Raw genomic sequence first — 18,535 nt, 5'->3', positions numbered from 1 at the left:
ACTTTAGAAAGATAGTAATGTTGCCATTGTAATAAATTTACTCATCGGTTGCCATTAATCCCCAAAACTTCCTGTTTATCAAACGTAAAGAACTTACCTTAAGGAGTGGTGGAAGACATTGACTTTAAAGTGACAGATGACCTTAACCATTGTAGTTATTTACAGCCTTAACCTTTGCACCTACCTCTGTGTTACTTGTGCTTCATTTTCTCTATCACCACCCTGTGATGCATTTTTTGCCTCTGCAGCAAACTGGTATACAATAAGCAGGCAGTCTTTACACAGCTGAACAATACGACGACAACAATTTAATTCCACCTCATCAACAGTATCTGAACTCTTACTGAATATGGTTTCCCAACTGGCCTGATTTCTGTAAAATTAAAACGGTTGATGTATTTTTCTTATTTAGATTTACATATTGATAAATATGCCACAATTTTACATTACCAGCAAAAGGTCATAAGGCACTCGAACAGTAAATGAGAAGTTAAATCACAAGAATACATTAACTTGATCATTCATTTATTGTATATTTTGAACAATTCAAAGGGCCATAACTTTGGTACAAATGGCCATATAAAAACCTGTTGCTTTCCATGTATCTACTTATCATGTTTGATTATCTAAATGAACGAGTTAGGCCCACAAGAGTATATGATTCAGATCTGATAATACACATCAGTTGGAAAAAATAAAGAGCCTTAATTGTATTAAAAATGGCTGGTTAAAAAATTGTTTCCTTAAAAGTCCAGAAAATTCAGATAAAATGTCAGAATGTAATTAACATATTTTATATTTTAAAGGCCCATAACTCCAATAGCTGAGGGTCATGATAGCCCTGCATGAGTACTCCCACTTCATGTTGACCTTGTGACACACTGTTTCATAAACTGCTATATTTTTGTGTAATGTGAAAATATTCATCACTGCACAAATTTGAGAGGATGTTTTTGACCAAATTTAGTGAAGAGCTATCAATTTGTTTAAAGATTTTTATTTTGATGCTACAACAGCACAAAAGTGTAGTCAAGCTGAACCACTTGGAAAAAACTGAGGGTAATAATATCTGTCATGTGTTTACGAATCGGATAGAAATATCCGTCCCGAGGGCACCTGCGCATTGGGCGGTAATGAGGCTTGCCAAATTACCGCCCATGCGCAGGTGGCCGAGGGACGGATATTTCCATCTGATTCGTAAACACATGACTGATATTTTTTCTTGCATATCGTATACATGTTAGCATTTTATTCTGGCAGACTTTTTTCTTGCAGACCCTATTTTACAAAAGGTAGACATAGTTTCTTTTTAGCACTCCCCTTACAGAAGAAAAAGGCCTGCTGCGTACTCTTGCTGTGTACATACAGCGTATATGATGCGTACATGATGTGTACTGAAATCAAGGGCTTTAAATAGTACGCAGGATATACACCGCACATACACCGATAGTACGTTTGTAGTACACTTTTGACATGCAAATGAGCTCTGCCGCGTACTACTTGCTGCGTACATGCTGTGGACTACATAGTACACAGGATGTACGCTGGAGGAATTTAGTATGCGGGAAATAGTACGCAGCATGTACGCGGCACATACACTTTTCACATGCAAATGAGCCTGCGGTGTACTACCCCTGCGGCGTACATGCTGTGTACTCCTGCGGCGTACATTCTGTGTACTCCTGGCCCGAGTCCTGCGGCGTACATGCTGTGTACTCCTGCTGCATACATGCTGTGTACTCTTGTGGCAAAACTGCTGTGATAATGTAAATTCCTTACCCCACCAACTTTCTTATGCAAATGCTGATCATTTGGACAGAAAAAAACAGAAAAAAGATAAGTGACATGCATCAATAAGTATTTACCCTTACCAAAATAATGTAGATTGATGTTATCAAATAAATTAGTATGTTTTTCTTCATCCACTTTTCAATGAAATAAATCAATTTTAGTAGCATGTAATTTGGTAAACATCTGAAGAAAATGGCGTAACTGCATCAAGGGGAAACAACTTTAATGCAACTAAATATAAGTGTTATAAATTTCGAAGTATCTGCGGTGTACATGCAGTGTACTATTTTCTTGTAGAAGTCCCTCCTGCGTACATGCAGTGTACTCCTTAAATTTTCAGAGTCTGTGCTGCGTACTTGAAGTGTACTAGTGACCTCCTGCGTACATGCTGTGTACTCGTCGAAATAGTACGCGGCATGTACGCGGCATGCGGTGTATGTAAAATGTACTCCTCTGGCGTACTACTGTGTTCGCGGCATATACACAGCAAATACGCAGCATGTACGCCACAGAGACTTGCTTCTGTAAGGGTCTTTCTTAGAGTGAAGAATGAACACAAAGCCCGGGAAATTAAAGTCCGTAAGCAGAAGTGACGTCATGATGTTTTGCGTTACGCGCAATAACAAAGTTCCACTTTAGTTTTGTCGTTTGTAGCGTAACATTATGTTTTTATGGTAATCTAACGTATTTTGAATCGAAAAATATACTATAAGGAATGGAGAGAAACTGTCAAGGTACCTGCTTTTTTCGTATTTTTACATAAACAATATTTTATCAGTGCATGAACCACTAGTTGTCATTAACAGCACGAGAGTCATCTGGAATGGGGGGTGCCAGATGGGTTTTGCCGGCATGGGTAAAATCACCGGAAACGCCAGTCCAGTGTGCAAGAAAGGTCCATCCAAGGATGGCACAGACCAAGTTTGGAAAAGATATATCAAGGGGGTCAAGAGAAGAAATCATAATATATTTTTGTTTTTAGCTTTGGTAGCCCTTTACAGTGGATTTGTGAACAAAACTGAGGGAGGTCCATACATGCATGTTACACACTCAGTTACATCAACTTAGTGGTACATGAGACGAAGTTATTTAAAACATTTTCTATCTTTAGTTCTAGCAGAATTGTGAGGGGTCCATGCCAGGATGCTACAGACCAAATTATGACAAGTGGTTTCAGAGATGTTTAAGTAAAAATGTTGACACAGGATGATGAACAAGAATAAAGTTCTGGTGAGCTAAGAATTCATTCAAATGTCAAATCCATAAAATATGCATAAAACTGGGTACTGATCAGTCCTATGAAATTTCATTTAAAGTAGTTAAAAGACCAGTTAGGGACTGCATTGCAACAAACACTATTCTAATAGAAACATTGACAAAACTAGCTCAAGACTTATTAAATCTCCGAAACATGCCAAACAAGAGGGTCATGATGACCCTTGATCGCTCACCTGAGTAATATGAGCTACATGTTTCAAATGTCAAACTGATAAAATATTAAGAAAGTCAGTACGTCACAATCATGGTCAATGAAATTCAGTTTTACAATTTGTGTGCAAAACTGTGAATGTCATCAAAATTTCAAGGCTGTATCTTAAAAATCAAGAAAGTAGGTCAGTAGGTCAAGGTCACAGTCAAGTGACATCATATTACTTGGGGTCATCAGGTAATTATGATCAAACAGTCTTAGAAATAGGATCACATGATTTTTTAAGTATTTTTCCTATAAAACTCACATAATAACTAAGTGACCCCAGGGGCAGGGCCTCTTTTCACCCCAGGGGTACAATTTGAACAATTCTGGTTGAGGACCATAAGACAATACTACAAACCAAATATCAAAGGTCTAAGTGTTATGGTTTCAGACAAGAAGATTTTTAAACTTTTTTTCCTATATAAGTCTATGTAAAACTTGGGACCCCCGGGGCAGGGCCATATTTGACCCTAGGGGGATACTTTGAATAATCTTGGTAGAGAACCACTATATGTTGCTACATACTAAATATCAAAGCCCTAGGCCATGTGGTTTTGTACAAGAAGATTTTCAAAGTTTTCCCTATATAAGTCTATATAAACCATGTGACCCCCGGGGCGGGGCCACATTTGACCCTAGGAGGATAATTTGAACAATCTTGGTAGAGGACCACTAGATGATGCTACATGCCAAATATCAAAGCCCTAGGCCCTGTGATTTTGGACAAAAAGATTTTTAAAGTTTTTCCTTTCGGTTGCCATGGCAACCAGAGTTCAGCATAGAATTCAATTCTTTGAATAATTTTGAAAGGGGGCCACCCAAGGATCATTCTTGTGAAGTTTGGTGTACTTCTGCCCAGTGGTTTTCAAGAAGAAGATTTTTTTAGAAATTGTTGACGGACGACGCACGACTGACACCAAGCAGTCACAATAGCTCACCTTGTCACTTCGTGACAGGTGAGCTAAAAAGGCATGTTTTATTAACAATCACAACCACAGTCTTTATGTGCCATGTGGTGGCTATAAAAAGTTTCACCATACTTGGACTCAGTGTTGCTATATTTTTTGGTCCTTTGGGATCATGGAGAAGAGTTTACTATACTAGAATTCCCCTTTAGCTGGTGCTAGGTGACAAGAGGGGTGTTGCACATTTCATAATCTCTTGTGAACAAACTCAATCAAACCGAGTCTGCTGTTATGTTGCTTGGCTGCGTTCTATGCTGCCAAAGGATCTTCTCACAGATTTATTTAGTACCAGTCTTTCCTCGGAAGCTTAATTCAAACCTCACAAGCACTACAGGAGATATTTTGTGTTGTTTATACTGGATTTAGAGTAACATGGATACTATTAGGCTATATGGTGGAGATGTCTCTTTGGGCATTGTTTCAGACACGGCTGGGTAGAACCACCAACTTTCGATAAGCCAGTAGGAATAATCTGAACTATCCTGGAAGACCATTACTCAAGAACATTTCTGTGCAATTATTTAAATATTGGTCAGCAATTTAGGTGTCATTTGATGCTTTTACTACTGTAACTCAAGTGGCCCATTTGAACAGGTTTGAAAGTAGACAATCCATTAATCATCCATGCAAAGTATAATCAACTTTCACCATACAGTTTTACAATGGTTAGTTAATGGATTGGCAGACAAAAGCAGGATGGTGAGTGAGCAAAACAGCTCATTCCAAGCACCTTGTTCTTTGGGTCTTAACAGTGACCAATATAAAGTACCATTTAAATACCAGTGTTGTGTGGAAATGTTCTGGACAAATTTTATCCAAAATATGCAATTTTAAGGATCCATTACTGCCCTTAAAACATTCTACCAGAAAATGTTGACAGTATGAGAAATTTACATTGGTTCTGAAATTTCCTACAAAGTCTGGTTAAAATTGAACTAGTCATTTCAGAGCAATATATAATCTGGATAAACTTTCCAAAATTTGAGGAGACATAATCAGTATAAACTGAACTAATATCATTTTAATGAGTAAGCTTAGCTAGCACTCATTAAATACTTGTATACATTTTGTATAAAAAAAAACATATTTGCCATACCCTGAGGAAGCAAAACAATTCCAAAGTCCTTGTCCATGACTCCATAGTAATCTGTTGAACACGCGGCTGAACATACGATACACAGGTAGACTATCTACATCTGTTACCCGCCAGGTACGCTGCAATACTGCTCGTACATTTGACCTCACAATGTCTATTACCTGTCAAATATATCTACACTCTTAAAGCTTCTTGCACATTTGATCTTGTAATGTTGTTAGACTGTCAAATATATCTGCACTCTGAAAGCTTCTTGCACATTTGATCTTGTAATGTTGTTAGACTGTCAAATATATCTGCACTCTTAAAGTTGCTTGTACATTTGATCTTGTAATGTTGTTAACCTGTCAAATATATCTGCACTCTTAAAGTTGCTTGTACATTTGATTTTGTAATGTTGTTAACCTGTCAAATATATCTACACACTTAAAGTTGCTTGTACATTTGACCTTGTAATGTTGTTAATCAGTCAAATATATATACACTGTTAAAGTTGCTTGTACATTTGATCTTGTAATGTTGTTAGACTGTCAAATATATCTGCACTCTTAAAATTGCTTGTACATTTGATCTTGTAATGTTGTTAACCTGTCAAATATATCTGCACTCTTAAAGTTGCTTGTACATTTGATTTTGTAATGTTGTTAACCTGTCAAATATATCTCCACACTTAAAGTTGCTTGTACATTTGACCTTGTAATGTTGTTAGACTGTCAAATATATCTGCACTCTTAAAGTTGCTTGTACATCTGATCTTGTAATGTTGTTAACCTGTCAAATATATCTACACTCTTAAAGTTGCTTGTACATTTGATCTTGTAATGTTGTTAACCTGTCAAATATATCTCCATTCTTAAAGTTGCTTGTACATTTGATCTTGTAATGTTGTTAACCTGTCAAATATATCTGCACTCTTAAAGTTGCTTGTACATTTGATCTTGTAATGTTGTTAACCTGTCAAATATATCTGCACTCTTAAAATTGCTTGTACATTTGATCTTGTAATGTTGTTAACCTGTCAAATATATCTGCACCCTTAAAGTTGCTTGTACATTTGATCTTGTAATGATGTTAACCTGTCAAATATATCTGCACTCTTAAAGTTGCTTGTACATTTGATCTTGTAATGTTGTTAACCTGTCAAATATATCTGCACTCTTAAAGTTGCTTGTACATTTGATCTTGTAATGATGTTAACCTGTCAAATATATCTGCACTCTTAAAGTTGCTTGTACATTTGATCTTGTAATGATGTTAACCTGTCAAATATATCTGCACTCTTAAAATTGCTTGTACATTTGATCTTGTAATGTTGTTAACCTGTCAAATATATCTGCACTCTTAAAGTTGCTTGTACATTGGATCTTGTAATGTTGTTAACCTGTCAAATATATCTGCATTCTTAAAGCTGCTTGTACATTGGATCTTGTAATGTTGTTAACCTGTCAAATATATCTGCATTCTTAAAGTTGCTTGTACATTTGATCTTGTAATGTTGTTAACCTGTCAAATATATCTGCACTCTTAAAGTTGCTTGTACATTTGATCTTGTAATGTTGTTAACCTGTCAAATATATCTGCACCCTTAAAGTTGCTTGTACATTTGATCTTGTAATGATGTTAACCTGTCAATTATATCTGCACTCTTAAAGTTGCTTGTACATTTGATCTTGTAATGTTGTTGACCTATCAAATATATCTGCACTTTTAAAGTTGCTTGTACATTTGATCTTGTAATGTTGTTAACCTGTCAAATATATCTATATTCTTAAAGTTGCTTGTACATTTGACCTTGTAATGTTGTTAACCTGTCAAATATATCTGCACTCTTAAAGTTGCTTGTACATTTGATCTTATGTTGTTAACCTGTCAAATATGTCTACACCCTTAAAGTTGATTGTACATTTGATTTTTTAATGTTGTTAACCTGTCAAATATATCTACACTCTTAAAGTTGCTTGTACATTTGATTTTTTAATGTTGTTAACCTGTCAAATATATCTACATTCTTAAAGTTGTTTGTACATTTGATCTTGTAATGCTGTTAACCTGTCAAATATGTCTACACTCTTAAGTTGCTCATTCGCTGTTCAGGTGAAGAATTAAAGGAATATCACAATGTTTGTTCATAATGTATGTCTAGCATTGCAAGATTAAAACAGAAATAAAAACAGGAAAGTACACAAAAATACTGAGTGTAAGGTAAACTTTTTTTTTCAAAACAAGAAAATCAAACTACTCAGTTGTCTATACAGTACAATCACGATCCTACGAAAAGCCAAGGGACCAGCTGTTGTTTTCGTAATATTGCATTTTCGTTTGAGCGTAGCATAGGAGCACTTTAATACCTACACGTCATAATCTGTGATATCTTAACATGTAACTTTCGTATCAGAGTACATCTGGACCAATTTTATATGTATATCTAGGTTTACTGCAAATCTTATTCGAATCTGAACTCTGATGGTATCTAGAATGTAAAACGGGTTTTTTTTTTTTTCTTCACTGTTTATTCACTGTACATAAAACATTTACAGGGTACATTGTTGGACGAGAAAAAAAAATCGAAACTGCATATTCCGATACCCTCAGCTACCCTTTACTGAATTGTTTGGTATAATAAAACGACAATATACAGACGATCAGGAACTAAATATTTCTTTTATTTTTTTATGCAGTGACTGTTTGAGACGTATATATCAAAGCAAGCGTGGCTGGTATGCCATCTGATCTGATAGTTTAAAGAGAAAACAAGAGTGCCAGAATGTCACAATATACACCCGTCACAGCAAATTTCTTTACTCTAGCACCTGTATTTGCAAATGGAATTTTAATTTTGTGGTTGTTTAGTAATCATTGTAAGTCATTTGTTTTTCTAAGTCCACAAAAAAACTCCTTACCAGGTAGAGATACATTAAAATACACCTAAAATTTGAAAGTAACATCTATGTTGTACCACAGAAAAGTGGTCTTGTTTTTTCCCTACGGTCAATTATAAAAAAGTTACAATATAAGTTATTTATAGTAACAACTAAGGGAAGATAATCTTAAAAAAAAAAAAAAAAAAAAAAAAAATAAAAAATAAAAAAAAAAATTGTAAGTCCACACAAAAATCTTTACCAGGTAAAGATTGGTCAAAATACACCTCATAATTGGGTGTAGCATGCATGTTGTACTACAGAAAAGTGGTCTCGATTTTTCCCTACGACTAGTAATGAAAAAGTTACAATATAAGCTATTTATAGTAACAACAAAGGGAAGTAATTCTAAAGAAGGGAACTGCCCATGACACTTCATCTCATGATGGTGTATAATTGTGCCAAGTTACATCAAAATCCCTTCATGCATGAAGAAGAAATGCTTCGGACAAAGTCATTCTTGTATCTGACCTTTGGCCTCTAAGTGTGACCTTGACCTTTGACCTAGGGACCTGGTTCTTGCGCATGACACTCCGCCTCCTGGTGGTGAACATTTGTGCCAAGTTATATCAAAATCCCTCCATGCATGAAAAAGATATGCTCCGGACAAAGTTTTCTTTCTTGTATCCTTTGACCTCTAAGTGTGACCTTGACCTTAGACCTAGGGACCTGGTTCTTGCGCATGACACTCCGTCTCATGATGATGAGCAATTGTGCCAACTTTCATCAAAATCCCTCCATGCATGAAGAAGATATGCTCCGGACAAAGTCATTCTTGAATTTGACCTTTGACCTCTAAGTGTGACCTTGACCTTAGACCTAGGGACCTGGTTTTTGCGCATGACACTCTGTCTCATGATGGTGAACAACTGTGCCAAGTTTCATCAAAATCCCTTCATGCATGTAGAAGATATGCTCCGGACAAAGTCTGTGGACGCCGCCCGCCCGCCAGGGGCGTTCCCATAATACGTCCCGTTTTTCAAACGGGCGTATAAAAATTAAACAATAACTTGTGTCACAGTGTACAGCATATGTGTTTTGAATTTAATTACTAAGTTTTCACACTTTATTTACTGTTTACGCTCAGCTAAATAATACTGACACTTTCCACTCTTAAAACGTTTTCACGCCGTATGGAAGGTGTGAAAACTTAGACAATACAGGTATTCGTAAAATCGCAACTAAAACAAGTTGAAAACAGGCTTTAAGGGCATAACAATACATTCGTAGGAGCGCATTTTTCGTACAGTTGCATTTTCGTAAAACCGCGACTTTGTTACATAGAAATAAGAAGGGAAGCAGCCGGGACCACAACATCTTCTCGTAGTATACGGGTATTTCGTTAAATTGCGATTCGTAGCATTGCGAATGCACTGTATATTAAATTCTAAAGCAAAATACAGCTAAGGCTTGTTATAAACTTTCTCATTACAGGAAATAACACCAGGATTTCGATGTTTTCTGGTCTAATGTAGCAAACATTGTGAATTGTCTTTAAAGCCAGAACTTAGCAGAAATGTTTTATACTGAACAACCCTATAAAATTTCAATCAAATCCCATCAGTAGTGTAGGAGAATTAGACCAGACAAACTTTATCCAAAAACAAGGGTGCAGAATGTCACAATATACGCCCGTCACAGCAAATTTGTTTACACTAGCACCTGTATTTGCAAATGGAATTTTAATTTTCTAGTTGTTTACAATGTTGTTTTTTTTAGAAATTATTGTAATTCTTTTATTTTTCTAAGTCCACAAAAAAAATCCTTACCAGGTAGAGATACCTTAAAATACACCCAAAATTTGAAAGTAATATCAATGTTGTACCACAGAAAAGTGGTCTTGGTTTTTCCCTATGGTCAATTATAAAAAAGTTACAATGTAAGTTATTTATAGTAACAACTAAGGGAAGTTAATCTTTAAAGAGAAAAAAAAAAAAAAAAAAAAAAAAAAAAATCGAAATAAAAAAATTACAAGTCCACACAAAAATCCTTACCAGGTAGAGATAGCTCAAAATACACCTCAGAATTGGATGTAACATGCATGTTGTACTACAGAAAAGTGGTCTTGATTTTTCCCTACGACTTGTAATGAAAAAGTTACAATATAAGCTATTTATAGTAACAGCAAAGGGAAGTAATTCAAAAGAAGGGACCAGTGCATGACACTCTGTCTCATGATGGTGTACAATTGTGCCAAGTTACATCAAAATCCCTCCATGCATGAAGAAGAAATGCTCCAGACAAAGTCATTCTTGTATCTGACCTTTGACCTTTAAGTGTGACCTTGACCTTAGACTGAGGGACCTGGTTCTTGCGCATGACACTCCGTCTCATGCTTGTGAACATTTGTGCCAAGTTGTATCAAAATCCCTCAATGCATGAAGAAGAAATGCTCCGGACAAAGTTTTCATTCTTGTATCCTTTGACCTCTAAGTGTGACCTTGACCTTACCCCTAGGGACCTGGTTCTTGCGCATGACACTCTGACTCATGATGGTGAACAATTTTGCCAAGCTACATCAAAGTCCTTTCATGCATGAAGAAGATATGCTCCGGACAAAGTTTTCATTCTTGTATCCTTTGACCTCTAAGTGTGACCTTGACCTTAGACCTAGGAACCTGGTTCTTGCGCATGACACTCCCTCTCATTATGGTGAACAACTGTGCCAAGCTACATCAAAATCATTCCATGCATGAAGAAGATATGCTCCGGACAAAGTCATTCTTGAATTTTTCATTCTTGTATCCTTTGACCTCTAAGTGTGACCTTGACCTTAGACCTAGGGACCTGGTTTTTGCGCATGACACTCCGTCTCATGATGATGAACAATTGTGCCAACTTTCATCAAAATCCCTCCATACATGAAGAAGATATGCTCCGGACAAAGTCATTCTTGAATTTGACCTTTGACCTCTAAGTGTGACCTTGACCTTAGACCTAGGGACCTGGTTCTTGCGCATGACACTCCGTCTCATGATGGTGAACAACTGTGCCAAGTTTCATCAAAATCCCTCCATGCATGAAGAAGATATGCTCCGGACAAGGTCTGTGGACGCCGCCCGCCCGCCCGCCAGGGGCGTTCCCATAATACGTCCCGTTTTTCAAACGGGCGTATAAAAAAAGATCTTTTAAGGGACCATAACTCTGCAATCTGCAAAAAATCATTCAACTGGAAAATGCTGACGATATATGAAACTAGCCTTGGTACTGAAAAAAAAACTTTCTACAAAGTCAAACTGGTTGAAAACCTACCAGTAGTTTCAGAGAGTTTGGACAATATTTTGGGACAAAGGGATGGATGGATGGACAATGAATCAGTACATCTCCCCATATATGGGAATATAAAATTACATGTGGTATTTGCTAACCACAATGCTTGTTCTACATGAAAAGATGAAAGCAACATGATTTTTAAAAAAAGACTGAAATGATTAAAACATATCTCTATCTCCTGTGTTAGCATAAAATTGGCTGAACTTTTCCTTTGGTGTATACATCTACTTCATTCATGTAAGCTTATACAGAACTTATCTTTAGTTTATTACATTGGATATTTTTAAAATATGGCTATTACTTGAAATACATCAGTACTGTCTATAACTGAAAGTTTAAATTTTAAAATTAATTAAGAGTTAGGTCCAATCATTTACTGAAAACCCATGAACTATAGCATATGTGGTTTGATTCATACTGATCTTTCAAATAAAAGTTCCTAGAGGCCAAGCAGCTGAGTTCCAGCCAATAAGGTTGAAATGTAGTAAAATAAAAAAAAATAAACATACCTTTCTTCTTTTGATTGAATCCAGTTTAACTAGCCAGTAGGATGCAATTCTTGGTTTATGGAATTTCCAGTTCTCATACAACTGTGAAAAGACATAACACTGGCATTACATAACTGGTTTAAGCATTTAAACAACTACAGGTATTGAACAAGAGCTCTGCAAAGCAGGGCAATATATGCTTGAAGTTCTATATCAGAGGAGGAGGAAGTAAAATTGAAAGGAAAATATTTTTTGGTGTGTGAGTCACTGATGGTATGTAATGAGGTAGTGGGTAGGGGGATGGGGGTGCAGCAATGTTGCTGGAATATTAAGGCACTAGAAACTGTCATCTTTTACTTTTTTTGTTGGTTTGGGTGGGGGAGAGGTGTTTCATGTGTGTGCATGGCAATGGGGGCTGAGTAATGTAGATTACTGCACTCCTCAAATCACCTCATCTCCACCCACCTATATTCCAAGTTCAAAGGCAATACCTTATATAGCTCTGAAGCTGTGCTTAAGATACAAAATACAAAGGACAGATTTGATATCTGAACTCAATTTGTGACCTTGACCTTTAACCAGCTAACCAAGTACATACATTTTGCACATTGTCTCATGGCCAAATCTTGAATAGGTATTGTTATGCTCTGAACACAAAATATGACCAATAGATTTGACTTTGCTGTAACCTTGACCATTTATCTACTGATCTGGTTCATGCACTCTGCATATGTTCTCATTGCCACCTTCCTATATGCCACGTTTAAAGTCAATACCTTGAATGGATATTAAGTTATGTTCCAGAGGGACAGACGGACAGACAGGACATAATATGATGTGGATTTTGAAATTAGAAGACTTACAAAAAGAAATTAACAGGTATGCCCTCTTACTTAAACTACTTTACAAGAAAAAGAAAACAGTATACCTAATAGGCTTTCTCAAGTTATAAACTTTCTGAAATGAAAACTGACAGTACACACCTTATCTAGAATTGTGTCTGCCTCCTGGTCAGATTTACCGGGAAACTTTATTCTCATGTCATTGAGAGCCTGCAACGTCCGGCGTACAAGCTCTTCTTCTCTCTCACGTATCACATTTGTCAAAAAGTTATCATCCTATCAATAAAAATAAATCGTAAAATAATTGAAAGGCTTCAGTCTCTCAATCCAGTTCTACAAACTCATTGTCTATATAAAGCTCTTTGTATAAAAACTTTTAACTTATTTTTCATTTGCAGTCCACTTTAGAAAAAAGTTGAAGAAATAAACCCTCCAGAAATGTCCTTTAATGAAGACATCCATCTAGTTGTGACTTTTTTTATACATATATACTATAGAAATTCTAGTATGCATTGGTATCATTGATCTTACTGATCTTGCTCTGCTTGGCATATGTTTTCTCAAGACTGTAGTTAAAATTATATCTCTTACACTGCTATTATGGTGCCTACTATATTTATGAAAGACCTTTCTCAGTTCAAGGACATAGAACTATGTAATATACAAAACAGACCACATTTGATCTTTGAATGTTCGTCAGTTTCTGTCCTCCAGCTTGCCGAGACAATGATCTTGATTGGCCTGGCCCTACACTGCTCATGGGTCGGCCACCAGGCTGAACCATCCCCGAGTTTGGACGCGAACCCATTATACTTGGTGTTCTGTTATTGCTGAGTCTACTGTTTACAGACCCAGGTCGTGACCTTGAGCCTCTGTGATACGGAGAACTTGGCGGTGAAGCTGATTCACTCTCCTCTTCATCTTCTTCCCTGTCTGTCCCTGGGAACTGGTCCGAAGATGGCATACTGGCCAATGGCTTAATAAACATAGAAACAAGAAAATAACCTTCATATTTTCATGTATAAAAAAGATTACAATAAAATGTGTCAGTGGTTTTAGATCCAGTTTGAGGGTAACTGCTTTCGCTGTAATAAGGCTCTGTCAAGTTACTGCCAAAACAGTTACCTGAGAGCCAGATATACCTATCAGCATCAACAAGAAGTGGCAGACATGCCATATTTTACAAATGATAGAATAACTAAAGCAAAACAAAATTCTTTCTTTGTAGCACTCTTTCTTACAGTAGTGTAGTATTTACAATGCACTGGAAATTAACGTCCATAAACAGAAATGATGTCATGACATTTCAAACATGCACAACAACAAAGTTCTGGTTGGGTTATATCATTTGTAGCATAATCTTATGTTTTTTATGTAAAATAACATTTCCTAATTGAGCAAGTACTGAGGCATTATTTTTTATCAAATTTTACATAGAAAATATATAATCAATGCATGAATCTAATATATAAATGTAGTTCGTTAGTTGTCATTAACAGTTCTGGCATCATCTGGCAAAGGAGGGGTGGGGGGATGGGTTTTGGTGTGCAGATTGATTTTGCTGCCATGGGTAAAATCATCAGAAATGCCAGTCTTCCATAATTATAGCTGAGAAAAAGATAACAACACTTATTGAATTGCTGGTAAGGAAATCGTACAATTCTTGATTTGAGATATTTCCAAAAATAGTGTATCGCTAGATCCTTTCCCTATCTGCAATTCGTGGGAGTAATACAGTCCCTCTATCCTCAACTTTTCAATAAATTTACAACACAGCAATTAGAAAATTGATGCTAAATATTCAGTTGCTGCACTAAGCCTATCTGGTTGAAAAGCCGACGGCGGAAACAGGATTCCTTAATATACCTTTGGTCCTCTAGTGCCTGCAACCCGTTTACCCTCAAAGCTCAATCTACCCTGCTGTTCATCTGATTCACATTCTGCTATCATGTCCATTATATCGGATTCCTGAAATATACATAAGTTTTCAGTCTGTCATCATATTGTCATATTGTTTAACCCATCCGTTTAAATATTTAGTTATTCCGTGTTATTAGGATAAATGACATACATGATTTCTGGTTTATCAAATGTTCAAACCTACCTTAAAATTATACTAAGGTCACTAGGCACTAAGAGTAAAACATTCTAAGCCCTTTCTCAATCATATGCTTCAACTAAAACATGGAACATGTAATAAATTAACAAAACATAGCAATTACAATTATGGTCCAGTTAATTTTATGTACAAAGATATTTTAGATTTTTATTGCACTTGTGAGCAGACCCTTGGTTTTCTTTGGGAAGTGCAGAGTTTCTAGGCAGTCCAGGAGCATGCCCTTCAGAAAAAATCTGCCAAGTATACATCATAAACTAAGTATGAATATTAGGTAAAATGTCTTCTTTTTAAAGTTATAAGTTTTCAACAAAAGCTATTTAACCAACTTTGATTAAGATGACATATGTCTCAATTTCAGCTGTTGAAAATGATTTGTACCTGCATCAACCCCTCTTCCACACCTAATTGCATCCTCTTTGTGTCTTCTTCAACACTGTAAAATGTTTAGCTGAGGCAAATCTTACCTTCAATTTATTGTTGTAGATAAGCTGTATTTCTTTATGCATAGAGGTAGCTCTCCCAGACATGAAGGTAGAATAGGCCGCCTCCAGAAGATGGATGTACTTTCCTTGCCTCACTTTGTCATCAGAAGGGAATATCCGTATAAACCGACCTCGATTCCGATTCTCATATTCTTCTCTTGAACCCGCTTTCTTTACTCTTGACAGTAGCTCTTTCTGTTGTTGAAAGAATTTTGAAAGATTTGAGATTGATTTCTTCTCAAAACAAGTTACATGTGGTTTGTATTTACTTGAAAAATTCAACCAAATATTCTTTAAAAATAACAGTTCACAAGTATGTTTATTTTGGATTACACAATGCTCTTACTGAAGTTCATTTAAAGAAATCAATCTTTTTTCTTATAATCAAATAAAAACAAACCAGTTCATCCTTTCTCCGTTCAATACTGGCACGTTTTTTATCATACTCTGTCATATCGGCAGTGTCTGAGACACGTTTTGATGGACGGAACAGACGTTTCTGTGCTTCAAGTTTCTGAGCTGTCATGTTTTTCTTTTTGTCACTCATTCTGAAATAATTCTGTTACATGTTATCTTTCATTTCCCACATAATTTCCACAGTGGATGTTGTCAAGTACATCTTTAAATCTTGAATAGAAAGTAAACAGAAATACTTTTTTGGCAGGATTAGGGTTGGTCAATGTCAAAAATGCCTAAGAAAGCATTTGGACATGAAAAAATATTTGGAAATGCAGACATGACTATTCATGCAGTCAAAGGAAATTCAGAAACAACTCTTGAAGGCAGAGAGAAAACAAGGGAAGTGCCAACATAACATTATATCCCCTTTCAATAGTAGAAAATTCAGGAAACTACATTAACATTGTAAAACTAAACCTTGGATGCCAAAAGGAAACAGTGTCAATGTCAAGCTTATTACATGTCGCATCAAGGATAGCCTCCCTTACAGAAGCAAGTCTCTGTGGCGTACATGCTGCGTATTTGCTGTGTATATGCCGCGAACACAGTAGTACGCCAGAGGAGTACATTTTACATACACCGCATGCCGCGTACATGCCGCGTACTATTTCGACGAGTACACAGCATGTACGCAGGAGGTCACTAGTACACTTCAAGTACGCAGCACAGACTCTGAAAATTTAAGGAGTACACTGCATGTACGCAGGAGGGACTTCTACAAGAAAATAGTACACTGCATGTACACCGCAGATACTTCGAAATTTATAACACTTATATTTAGTTGCATTAAAGTTGTTTCCCCTTGATGCAGTTACGCCATTTTCTTCAGATGTTTACCAAATTACATGCTACTAAAATTGATTTATTTCATTGAAAAGTGGATGAAGAAAAACATACTAATTTATTTGATAACATCAATCTACATTATTTTGGTAAGGGTAAATACTTATTGATGCATGTCACTTATCTTTTTTCTGTTTTTTTCTGTCCAAATGATCAGCATTTGCATAAGAAAGTTGGTGGGGTAAGGAATTTACATTATCACAGCAGTTTTGCCACAAGAGTACACAGCATGTATGCAGCAGGAGTACACAGCATGTACGCCGCAGGACTCGGGCCAGGAGTACACAGAATGTACGCCGCAGGAGTACACAGCATGTACGCCGCAGGGGTAGTACACCGCAGGCTCATTTGCATGTGAAAAGTGTATGTGCCGCGTACATGCTGCGTACTATTTCCCGCATACTAAATTCCTCCAGCGTACATCCTGTGTACTATGTAGTCCACAGCATGTACGCAGCAAGTAGTACGCGGCAGAGCTCATTTGCATGTCAAAAGTGTACTACAAACGTACTATCGGTGTATGTGCGGTGTATATCCTGCGTACTATTTAAAGCCCTTGATTTCAGTACACATCATGTACGCATCATATACGCTGTATGTACACAGCAAGAGTACGCAGCAGGCCTTTTTCTTCTGTAAGGGCTTTGACCCTGACATGCAGACTCACTATGGAAAACATTTCTGCCAACTTAAGTAAAGACTTCTCCATGCATGTAAAAATTACAGACCTATCAAGACCAGGAGAGACCAGGGATAAGTAAACTTGTGCAAAAACAATATGTCTCTTCCCTTTGTAAATAAAAACTATTATTTCATCATAGTAATAGATTCAAGAAAAAAGAGGGAAAGCTGCACATACTCCTCTGATAATAAAAACGTTATTAAACAAGAAACGTGGAAATTCCATGAAAACTAGGTTTTCAAACTTTGCATCATGCCTACATGTTCCGTTATACATGTCTGACCGCATCCAGTCATGTCATTCACAAGCACAGATACAATGAGCATAGATGTGTCATTGCCATATAGTATTCCAGATTAAAGTCATTAGTTTGACCATAACCTTATGGCAGAGTAAGGCCCAGACCTGGATGTGAACTGTGACCCATCCATTCCACATTATAAAATGTACACTAGACCAACACTTCTACCCTCTGAATTAAAGCTTTGCCAGAAAAAGGGGCAAAATAGGCAATAGCTTTGTATGTAACAGAGATGTTAGACATTATATAAAACTTTAACCAAAAAAAATGAAGTTAAAAAGTGGCATAACTCTGTCAAAATTCAAATCAAGAGTTATGAGGATTGTTTCTTCTGGTGTAGACTTATATACATTATTGTGTGGTCAAAAATGTTGGATTTTGCCTCTAAGTTATGTGTCCGCGCGCTTAATTTATGTCGATAAAAAACCTCCAGTTTTGAGACCCCAACTCCAGCTGAAAAATGGCAAACCTCCAGTTTTGGGATTCTGAACTTATCACATGTATGACCATGGTGTAACTTTCAACGTATGCAGACTGATTAAGTTTTTCAGTGGAAACAATTTTCTATTTTTTAGTAACAGTGAGCTTGACGTGAGTGACCCTCAAATGTATTCCAAACCTCTGTCTTTGATATAAAAGCTATCTAAACACAAAGTTTGTTGATAATAGGACTGTACCCAAACTTAAGATACTGAGCATAAACCATTTTTCTGTTTTTAGTAATAGTGACCCCAAATACAATCCACAGGGAAGACTGGGCTTGCCCAACTGTGTCGCCTCTATAAATAAAGTCGTTATTATT

General features: G+C 36.5%; 1 protein-coding gene across 2 annotated transcripts in view; it reads right to left on the bottom strand.

Annotated features, from left to right (window-relative positions):
- The window catches only part of LOC123524432 (tubulin polyglutamylase TTLL7-like), a 48,180-nt gene that overhangs the window by 9,213 nt on the left and 20,432 nt on the right, over nt 1-18,535 (bottom strand). For both annotated transcript variants that reach the window (XM_045302635.2, XM_045302634.2), the window contains exons 10-17: nt 15,849-15,996; nt 15,431-15,643; nt 14,714-14,815; nt 13,521-13,823; nt 12,989-13,123; nt 12,027-12,107; nt 5,327-5,487; nt 185-373 (exon numbers count right to left, since the gene is read on the bottom strand). In XM_045302635.2, the coding sequence (XP_045158570.1) occupies nt 185-373; nt 5,327-5,487; nt 12,027-12,107; nt 12,989-13,123; nt 13,521-13,823; nt 14,714-14,815; nt 15,431-15,643; nt 15,849-15,996 (1,332 nt within the window). The remainder of the gene's footprint in view (nt 1-184; nt 374-5,326; nt 5,488-12,026; nt 12,108-12,988; nt 13,124-13,520; nt 13,824-14,713; nt 14,816-15,430; nt 15,644-15,848; nt 15,997-18,535) is intronic.

This window comes from Mercenaria mercenaria, chromosome 3, assembly GCF_021730395.1.
Source record: "Mercenaria mercenaria strain notata chromosome 3, MADL_Memer_1, whole genome shotgun sequence".
NCBI lineage: Eukaryota > Metazoa > Mollusca > Bivalvia > Venerida > Veneridae > Mercenaria > Mercenaria mercenaria.
This window is presented reverse-complemented; position numbering and strand designations above follow the sequence as displayed.